Genomic DNA, 10,110 nt, shown 5'->3' on the forward strand with positions numbered 1-10,110 from the left:
TGCCACAATACAAAGAATTTTGTATCTTGGAAGCAATAGGAAGCCACTGGAGTTTGGGGGGAGGGGGATGGAAAGGATTTTCCTGATGAAGGAAAATCACTTTGCTGGAAGGTCTTCACCAGAATGACAGCAAAAATCTTTGAGTCTATGCATAATTAGGATATTAAAAACTAGGCTTGAAGTCCGGTAGATTGAGTTCTGGCCTGGCCCCAGACATTACTATGTGACCCTGGGCAAGAAACTTAACCTTGTTGGCCTCAGTTTCCTCATCTGTAAAATGAACTGGAGAAGGAAATGGCAAACCAATCCAATTCTGCTTTGGAACCAATACTTAGTATTGATTCTAAGATGGAAGGTACAGGTTAAAAAAAACAAACTACAAAAAATGAAGTGCTGCCCCTGGATAACCTCTTGCAATAAGGATTCTTTCTCAGGTATGTAAGTATGTGAGCATGCTGGAAGTCCCTCCCAGTTCTGAAATTCTGTGGTTCTGTGTTTGTTAATGGGGGGAGCAAACACACCTGACACCATGGATTCTTTGACTTTCTGTTATATGCTAAGGCAGCTCCGAGAAGCAAAAAAATCTGGCTTTTATTTGTCATCGAGGACGAGCAAACCCGTGTATATATTTTACTCCTGAAAAACTGAGGTCGGAAAATTGATTTGGGTGACTTAAATGACTAGTCCGAGTCCTCTTATTCTGGAATCAGCACTCTTTCCATTGTACCACGAAAAGTAGTATTTAGATTGGTGAGGAGATTAACCAGATTCCAAGGCTGGTGAGCCACAACAAACTGCAAGAACATCGGAAGAGGGTGTCGAAAAAGAGTATGTCCAGGAGAGGCCATATCCGAGACAGGAAAAAGAGTAAGGTGAGGGGAGCACCGAGGCAAGATGGGGCCGGCTGGAGAACTACAATCCCCATAAGACATTGCGTCGGAGGACTTCCTCCCTCACTGGGACTTCCGGAGGAAGTTCTTTTTCGGTTCTCCAGAGCTGACTCTGTCTTCCGGTTCTGGCGGCGCCGAATTGGGTCTTTGCTGCACGCGGTGAGACCCTACTCTGGGGATGGGACTAGAGGAATGGGCTTGAGGGTAGGCAGTGTGTCTCCGTCCGACTCCTCCTGTCCTGCCCACAGGCTGCAGCGCGCCGGGGGCCAGAGGACGGGGAGGGGAAACGTCACCCTGACAGTCCCTGAAGCCACGGAGGCAGTGGGGCCGGGAGCAGTGCGGGAGAGCTTGGTGTTGGGGGGGAGAGAGAGGGGCTGGGAAAAGGAGAGTCGGCAGCTGGGACGAACTCTGTGCGTGAGGAAAAGGGGTTGGAGGTGATACAAGGAGGGTTGAGGGAGGAAAGTTTCATGACTTGAATACGAAGGGGGCGGTGTCAACTGTAGTGATGGAATCGGGGAGGTAAACCCCTAGAGATGTACTTTCCCATGGAAACCTTAATCATTCTTAGGAATAGCAATTCTCAGACACCCAAAGCATATCCGAGCTTTTGAGTGTGGCTGTCCTATCCTCTCTCTCCCCTAAAGAGCAACCCTTCCTTAACTATCCATCCTGTGGCCTTGGCCTCCCAAACTTTCGCTTTTTACAAGCAAAAAGGTGCTCAGGTCTCTCCTAATAGTGTTGCTAACATTTACATAATAGTTTGAGGTTTGCAAAGTGCTTGCTTTCTAACGGTCCCTTGAGTTAGTGCAAATATCATTGTCTCCATTTTACAGGTGAAGAAATTGTAGTTCATAAAGTTAATGTGATTTTTGCCACTGTCACATATGTAGTGAGTGCCAGGACTGGGACTAAATCCAGACATTCAGAGTCTTATGGTCAGATACCATAGAAACTAGAGTGTAATGTAAATCACACCCCAGAGAGACCTTCATCTGACTACTTGCAGACTGACTCCTTTTAATGGCCCAGTCAAAAAATTAGTTGAACAAAGCTTCTTCCAGCCTGTTCTCTAGTTCAGGTTGTTGGGGAAAAACTTTTATTTTCATCAAGTGTAACTGATAGAATAATCCCTATGTTTCTCATGTATGATACATTAGAAATCTTACTATAGAAGATGCTGAAGCTTAGGATCCTATATATAGAGATGGAAGGGACCTCAGAGTCCATCTAGGTCAATTCCTTCTTTTTTTTACAGATGTGGCCCAGGGAGGTTAAGGATTTGCCCAATATCACACAAGTAGTAAACATCAGAGATAAAATATAAACGCTTCCTCTAGCCCTGGAGTCAATTCTTTTTCTATTACTCCACAGTACTTTGTGAAGTACAAAGTGGTATGGCTATAAGGCTCCTTTTGGACAGGGACTGAGGAGGGTGACTGGCTTCAGAGGTGTAGTGATTGGATCTTGATTTCTAGATTCAGCCTAAGTAGCTATTGGTCTTGTTTTATTCCAGAGATGAGGCTGTTGGTGTTTGCTGTGTTGTGTCTGTTTTCTGCTGCAAAAAGTGAAGAAGGGGCCAGGCTTCTGGCTTCTAAGTCACTGCTCAATAGATATGCTGTGGAAGGAAAGGATTTGACCTTACAATACAACATCTACAATGTCGGCTCAAGGTAATTAACTAAATCCCAAAACTGCAAATAGGAGTAGGAGAGGAAAGAGCTTTCTGGATCTTCAAATCTCTGGGCAATTACATGAAGACATTCAGAGAAAATGTAGAGAAATGATATCTTAAGGTGTTGGTCTAGGGCACTAACAGCAGGTATATAAGAGGACAGATTTGGATAACTCCAGGTTAGAGTTGAGGAGAATCTGACTACAAGGGGTAGAATTCTCTTCAATTTAATAAATAATGGGTATAAAGATAGATATGTAATGAGTACACATATAGACACACTATCTGCAAGTTATTGTGCTAGCTCCTAGTGATACAAAATTGAAATCTAGTTTATACTCTACTGCAAGAAAGTAACATAGGAGATAGATACCTCCATTTTTTTTTTAAGTTCTAAAAGGAAGGGGCAACAAGGTGACTTAGTAGATTGAGAGCCAGGCCTTTAAATGGGAGGTCTTAGTTCAGATTTGGCATCAGACACTTCCTAGCTGTGTGACCCCGGGCAAGTCACTTAACCCCCATTGCCTACTCTTCATTGTTCTTCTGCTTTGGAACCAATACACAGTATTGATTCTAAGATGGAAGGTAAGGGTTTTTTTTGTTTTGTTTTGTTTTTTTAAATTCTATAAGAAGATGAGGGATCATGGTGTCATCTAGGCTTGCAACCTCAGTGTAATTCCTATCTGCTTACTCTCTCATATTTATTTTTCTTTTCTTTTTTTAAATTTTATTTGAGATAAAGTTAAGTGACTTGCCCAGAGTCACACAGCTAGTAAATGTCTGAGACCAGATTTGAACTCAGGGAGATGGGTCTTTCTGATTTCTGACCTGGCTTTCTGTCCACTAAGCCACCTATCTGCCCCTCAGTTCATTTCTAAATACCTTTATTTCTACCTTTACAACACCTTTTCTACAAGCCCTCTTCTTTCCATTCATCCAACCACCACCCTAGTTCAAACTCTCATCATCTTATACCTGAAGAATTAGCTGTCTAATTGATCTCCCCAATTCAGGTGCCTCTCTTAGCTACCTAACTGATTTTTCCTAAAGTGTAGGCCTGCCTCTTCCCATCCCCCCACCCTGAAATGTGATCCAGCGTCCCCTATTGCCTCTTTGGTGTCTAAAGTTCTTCATAACCTGGCCCCTCTTTACCTTTACAGTCTTATATTTTATTATCATTTAGCCCCATTAACTATCTCCTATGTCTAGAAGACTCTTCTTCCTTTTTTTTAGCCTTTCAGCTTCTTAGTTTCTCTGACTTCCTTCAAGTCTTATTCTCTCCAGGTCCTACTTTCTGCAGGTGCCTTTCCTCCCAGGTTTTTTTAGGACTGGGATTGTTTTTTTTATCTATGTATTATTTTTTTCCATCCCCATTCTCCCTCTTCCCTCCAGTGCTCTGTGTAATTCCTGCCACTTTTTGATTCATTGATTAGAATACTTAGGCTCTTGTTCTTGCTCTATTGTTAACTAGTAGTATAACCTTGTATAGTTACACCTGTATCTCTTCTCTCATTTGTTAAATAAGAGTTGAATCAAACAGTCATACAAATTACTTTTAAGTGTCATTCCAGTTTTATGTGCTTTTTAAAAAAAACCTTTACCTTCCATCTTAGAACCTATACTAAACGTATTGGTTCCAAGGCAGAAGAGTGGTAAGGGCTAAGACAATGAGGGTTAAATGATTTGCCCAGGGTCACATAGCTAGGAAGTACCTGAGGCATATTTGAACCCAGGACCTCCAATCTGAAAACCTGGCTCTCAATCCACTGAGTCACCTAACTGCCCCCCAAGATTTATGCATTTTTAAGAATGAGTTGTTTCTTCTCATTTGTTAGTTATGTAGAATCTCTTCTGTTATTTGCCATAATTCTCCTTGACATATACATACTTTACAGAGGAAAGTTGGAAATAAGAAAAAACCCAGGCCTTGTTCCTTTTGGAATAGGAGTTTAACCCTAGGGACTTTGACCTTGTTTGTTTTGTTTTGTTTTTCTTTAAAAAAATTTTTTTAGTAATTTTCAATATATGTAATTGGTTTCTTTTGTACATTCCTATGTATTTTATTTAAAAACATGATTCTAAGAAGAGGTTTCATAGGCTTCACCATACTCCTGAAGGTGTCCATGACATAAAAAAGGTTAGAAATCTCTGTTCTAAGAGTTTATTATAGTAGTAGTCCCTGAGCCATTATGTCTGCCCTACATAAAATTTTTAATTGGAGGAGAGCATCTTTGAAGTTTTTCAGTTGTCTTAATCTTGTTGTTCCCTAATACCTTTCTATTTTTTCTTCTCTTTTTTTAGTGCAGCCCTAGATGTGGAATTATCTGATGATTCTTTTCCCCCAGAAGACTTTGGTATTGTTTCAGGAATGCTCAATGTCAAATGGGACCGCATTGCTCCGTATCCTGCTGACATTTCTTATTTTATTTTTTAAAAAAATGCTGATGAAGGGAATATAAAGGAAAGGAGAAAGATGACAATAATGAGAGTAATGCAGCTTCAATCGTGTATTATCTTAGTTAATAGCTGGCTATTCTCCTAGCTTTACTAGACAGGATAAGGGATAGAATGAAATTTCAGTGAGAGTGATTTAAGTTAGATGTTAGGAAGGATGCTTTGTTTTCTAGGTTGTAAGATCTTAATACAAGTTACATAGTGACTCTTAAGGTTTTTATGAATAGGATAGGGATGTTTGGGATTGTTTTAGATTCCATCCTCTCGAAAATAAGTAAGAAAGTCAGTTACCTCTTGAACCTCTATTAAAATGATTCCAAGTGATGCTTCATTGTTTTGTATTTGAATTAGATGTCTCCTCTTTCCCCTTCTCCTGAATATAAGCGGGATTACACATATGAAGTCATAACATTACATGTGAATCCCGCCCCCCAATAGCATTTCACCCCTAAAATAGTTCCTATTCTATAAATTTACCTCCAAAATTATGCTGGGTAAACATGAACTCTTTAGGCTTTGACTGTAAGAATAAAACATCAATTCCAGTGAACCAAGATTGTTCAGTCAATTCATTTATGTCCAACTCTTCCTGACCCCATTTGGGGTTTTCTTGGCAAACACTGGAGTGGCTGGCCATTTCCTTCCCCATCTGATTTTACAGATGAGGAAACTGAGGCAAACAGGGTTAAGTGTTTTTCCCCAGTGTCACACATCTTAGTAACAGATTTGAACTCAGTCTCCCAGATTTAAATCCTGGCACTTTTATCTACTTTGCCACCTAGCTGCTCACTGAACAATACTTGAGAAATTTAAAAAAATACAGCATTTTTTCATCTACTCTTTGTTAGGGAGGTAAAATCTAATAGATATACTTTGTGATAAGCAATGAATTAGGCAGGAGGATGAACTCGAGAGTTGTTGCAACTGGACTTTAGAATCCATTTCTACATGTCTCCTTGACTTTTGGACCAGTGCCAGCAATGTTTCCCATACTGTGGTCCTTCGCCCCCTCAAGGCTGGCTATTTTAACTTTACCTCTGCAACCATCACATACCTTGCCCAGGAAGAAGGGCCAGTGGTGGTAAGTTTTAAGGGTTTTTTTTTTTTTTTTGAGGGGGGGAGATGAATATTAAGATGAACAAATATGGCTCTAATCTCCAAAATTCCTTGGCTCTCTATTTCAGTAATCTGTCCCTTGGAAGTAACATTTTTACCCTGCTTTTGACAACATATTGCCAAGAGTATATAAATTTTGAGAGAAAGTAAAAGTAGTTTGAAAAGGGTTTTGGAAGTCTTGATTCAGAGAATGTTTTAGATTCTGAAGTCCCAGAAGAGGATATTCTGAAGTCATAAGTGGATATACTGGCACTTCTAACTCTCCTTGTTGTTCTTTGTTCTTATTGCTACCACCTTAGTTCAGGCCCTTACCTAGATTAATGCAATATCATCTTAGTTAATAATCCCCCTGCTTTTTTAATTTGCCTATCCCTTTCAATTATTCCTCTTCACCAATAAATTGTCTGAAAGCACAATTTATCATGGCAGTTCCTTGCTTAAGAATGTTTAATGATTCCTAGTAGCTTATTACATAAAATTAAAACTTTCCTGGCATTCAAAGGCCTTCACAGCCCAGCTGTGAGTGTAGCACTTTAGTCTTATCTTTCACTATTTCTTCACATAAATTCTTTTGAGAGCAGAGTGTACATAATCTGTATTTCTCTCATGCTTCTCATATTAAAGGGTGGACAGTACCTACTTAATAATTATTGATGTTCAAAGCAAGCTGACATAATTGAGAAGCTGGATCTTGGCCCATTTGCCAAGTGCATGGTGGGGCACAGAATTGCCTAGAACTATCTAGAAAGTTAGGACTGAGGAATACTATTTCTAGTACAGACCCCAAAGCTGTTTTATATTTCAGTTCTTCCAAGTAGTGAGTTAATAGACTAAGCTCTTTACAATTGTCTTCAAAGCCAAAACAAAGTCTCAAGTGCTGCTCCTCGAGCAAAGTTGTTTGCAGGGTGCTCCAAACTTTTTGTCTTTTCTCCTGGAAAATGGAATGTAAATTAGGCCTTGCCCTTTCTTTAATAGCTAATATTTATATAATGGTTTATATCTTCAGAATGATTTCACATTCATTTTCTCATTTGAACCATTTAAAAGTCCTGTGAACAAGCCAGGTAATATTATCCTCCTTTGCACACTAGGACACACAGAAATTAAGTGATTTACCCAAGATTGAACAGCTTGAAGCCACTGGTGATAAGTTTGCTGTAACTCTTTTCATAATCTCAACTAAAGTGGATTGATATGACTAAAAAAGTCTACAGTTTCCCTGGACCAGCCCTTTTTTGACAGTATTTTCCTTTTTTTTTTTTTTTTTTTTTTTTTTTTTTTATTTTAAACCCTTAACTTCTGTATATTGACTTATAGATGGAAGAGTGGTAAGGGTAGGCAATTGAGGTCAAGTGACTTGCCCAGGGTCACACAGCTGGGAAGTGTCTGAGGCCGGATTAGAACCTAGGACCTCCCGTCTCTAGGCCTGGCTCTCAATCCACTGAGCTACCCAGCTGCCCCGACAGTATTTTCCTTTTAAGGCAATATTTTTTTAAGTGCAGAGCTTTAAGAGCAGTAGCAGAGCTGGAACTGGAACTGGAACTATAGAACTGATTTTCAATTCATTGTCATTCTTTCATCCAGGAGAAAAGTCGTCCAGCCCATTCCCATATCTAAATCATGTCAAACATATATATTTCTCTCTCAGATCTCTGGTTCTAGTACCCTACCAGTAACATTTCTTTGATATAATCAGTACTTATGGGAGATGAGTACTCAATGCTAGAAAACTAGGTTGGTTGGAAATGACCTTTTTAGAAGTGGCAAATTTAAAGGTGTGCTATGATGTCTTCTCTGGTCATGTTTTCAGGTTGGCTTCACCAGTGCTCCCGGGCAAGGAGGAATTCTGGCACAAAGAGAATTTGATAGGAGATTCTCCCCTCATTTTGTAAGTTTCACAGTGGCCCTTTCCATATTTTGTCTTTACCCTACCATGAGAAGATATCTAACTTTGCCTATGGATTCCCCCATACTGTAATTCCCAAGACTCCTTATCAGAATTCCTCTCTTGGACTGATTCTGTATCTATATATTGTTTCATCTGTGATATAACTAGCAGGACTGTTACAGATATTGTGCTTGGAGATTTCAAAAATAGGCATTTAACCCTAAGAAACAAGAAGGTGTCCTTTTTCTCCTCATCATTGGACAGGCTGTGGTTCTAGAATCCTGAAACCCATTTGAGATTTCATACTTTATGGAAGATCTAGAAGGAGATGCCCTTCCCTAAAGTTCTTTCTCAGGGCCTCATTATGGTGTGGAAGTGAGTTCTCTAAGCCTTTGCCAGTGCAGCAGATTCTAGCAGGCTCTGAAGTTTTGCAGTGAGGCCTTCTTGGACCTGTGAAGGCATCATTACCAGAAGGTTTGGTTATAGCAACACACAAAGAATGTTTAAGGTGTGCAGTTTCAGCCTGCATTAGTGGTACCTCCTATTCTTGGGAAATCATAGATTCTATTAGTATTGAGGCAGAAAGATTTAAAAAATTACAGAGAGAGTAGTAGCTGTGTTCAAAAATTCTAGAAGGAAGAAAACTGATGCAATGGAGAATAGAGAAGGGAAAGCTAGAAGGGTTTTATGTAAGTTCTTCCATGGCAAGGATTGTTTTTACATTTCTTTGTATCCCTAGCACATAGCATGTTTCCTGGCACATAGCAGGCATTTAAAAATGCTTGATGGTTGACTATGGGAAAAGGTTTTTGAGAGGACAGATGGAAGTTAGAAATAAAAAAGAATATCCTCTTAGAGCCATGACATTGGACTTAAGGATGCTGGGATGTAGTGGCCACATGACTTCTTTGGAGGTCTTTCAGAAGAACCAAGATTCTTCCACCAACCTGGGTTTTTGGATATTTAACAGATACAGAGGACAAGGTGTCCTCCAGAGAGGATTGATCTGAGATCCCAGCTAGCGTAGCCAGAGGACCTTTCTGCCCTAATCAAATAGATTAGTCCTATCTGTTCCTGTTAGATGTATCATCTCTTCATTTAGGCTTTTATAACCTCTGTTTTCTTCCACAGCTGGACTGGGCAGCATTTGGTGTCATGACCCTTCCTTCCATTGGGATTCCCCTGCTCCTATGGTATTCAAGCAAGAGGAAATATGACACCCCTAAGACCAAGAAGAACTGAATGTGTGCCCTCCCCTCCCAAGAAATCCAGGTGCTTTCCAGACTCCAAAGGATGTCTCAAAATGCAATCTCTTCCCTTAGTCCTTCACTACCTTCTCCGTGGCCATGCTCTCACATAGAGCAAAGGAACAGGCCTAGGGGCCCAAGAGAGCCTTGGTGCAGTTTTGAAGCCATCCATTGGGTTTTTATATAAACAAACACCCCAGCAGAACTTGAGCCCAAGTGGCCTTCTCCTCACTTTGGGGCTGTTCTTTGCAAAGCTGGCAATGAGGACTTTCTCAGGGGCTCAGAAATGGGAGCTTTCAGAGGCTGCCTGACCACCTCTGGAAAGAGGAAATCAGAACCACAAGTCTCTTGGAGGCCTCCTGGTTTGGGGGCAGGGAAGTGCTTATTGAAATGGGTTTTCTAATAAAAACAAACTCCACCTCAATTGTGTGTCTTCCCTTCCCCCAGCTTGGTGACCTCAGCTTCCATTGCAGGCTCTGAAAACTGTGCTACTAGCCAAACTGAGCTACTCAGCACCTGGAGCTGTGGATCCTCATCCCAGAAAGATTTCTCCTTTCCAGAATCCTCCCCCAGCCTTTACTTTCTCCCCTATTGTTTTCTCACATCTTTTACTCCTGTTTTTCTTTCTTTGTCCTTAGTCCCACTCTTAGCAAGAGAAGTGGGTAAAAGCTGTGATGGTCCATATATTAGCAGGCTTCATCATTCCAGATGCTAAGCTTTATTCTCTCAGATGAGATTTAACTGGTTGCCTGCTCGGTGAAAAGTTCAAAGGATGGTACCCTTTGTCCATTTCCCAGACTGTTTTTAGATCCCCTTGTCCAAAGTTTTCTGAGTTGTGATTCA

General features: G+C 40.6%; 1 protein-coding gene across 1 annotated transcript; it reads left to right on the plus strand.

Annotated features, from left to right (window-relative positions):
• The first annotated feature begins 1,002 nt into the window (after nucleotides 1-1,002).
• SSR2 (signal sequence receptor subunit 2) lies at nucleotides 1,003-9,691 on the plus strand. Its single transcript, XM_044672397.1, has 6 exons — nucleotides 1,003-1,049; nucleotides 2,404-2,560; nucleotides 4,864-4,962; nucleotides 5,989-6,097; nucleotides 7,943-8,020; nucleotides 9,152-9,691. The coding sequence occupies exons 2-6, from the start codon at nucleotides 2,406-2,408 to the stop codon at nucleotides 9,260-9,262; spliced, it is 552 nt and encodes a 183-aa protein (XP_044528332.1). The 5' UTR covers nucleotides 1,003-1,049; nucleotides 2,404-2,405; the 3' UTR covers nucleotides 9,263-9,691.
• Nucleotides 9,692-10,110: the final 419 nt, after the last annotated feature.

The sequence above is a fragment of the Gracilinanus agilis genome, chromosome 4 (assembly GCF_016433145.1).
Source record: "Gracilinanus agilis isolate LMUSP501 chromosome 4, AgileGrace, whole genome shotgun sequence".
Lineage (NCBI taxonomy): Eukaryota > Metazoa > Chordata > Mammalia > Didelphimorphia > Didelphidae > Gracilinanus > Gracilinanus agilis.

Bases quoted from the DNA above. Each gene is read 5' to 3' on its own strand.
- SSR2 (XM_044672397.1), top strand. From the start codon at position 2,406: ATGAGGCTGTTGGTGTTTGCTGTGTTGTGTCTGTTTTCTGCTGCAAAA. The intron at 2,561-4,863 runs GTAATTAACTAA...CTCTTTTTTTAG, and splicing joins ATCTACAATGTCGGCTCAAG to TGCAGCCCTAGATGTGGAAT. The intron at 6,098-7,942 runs GTAAGTTTTAAG...TCATGTTTTCAG, and splicing joins AGGAAGAAGGGCCAGTGGTG to GTTGGCTTCACCAGTGCTCC.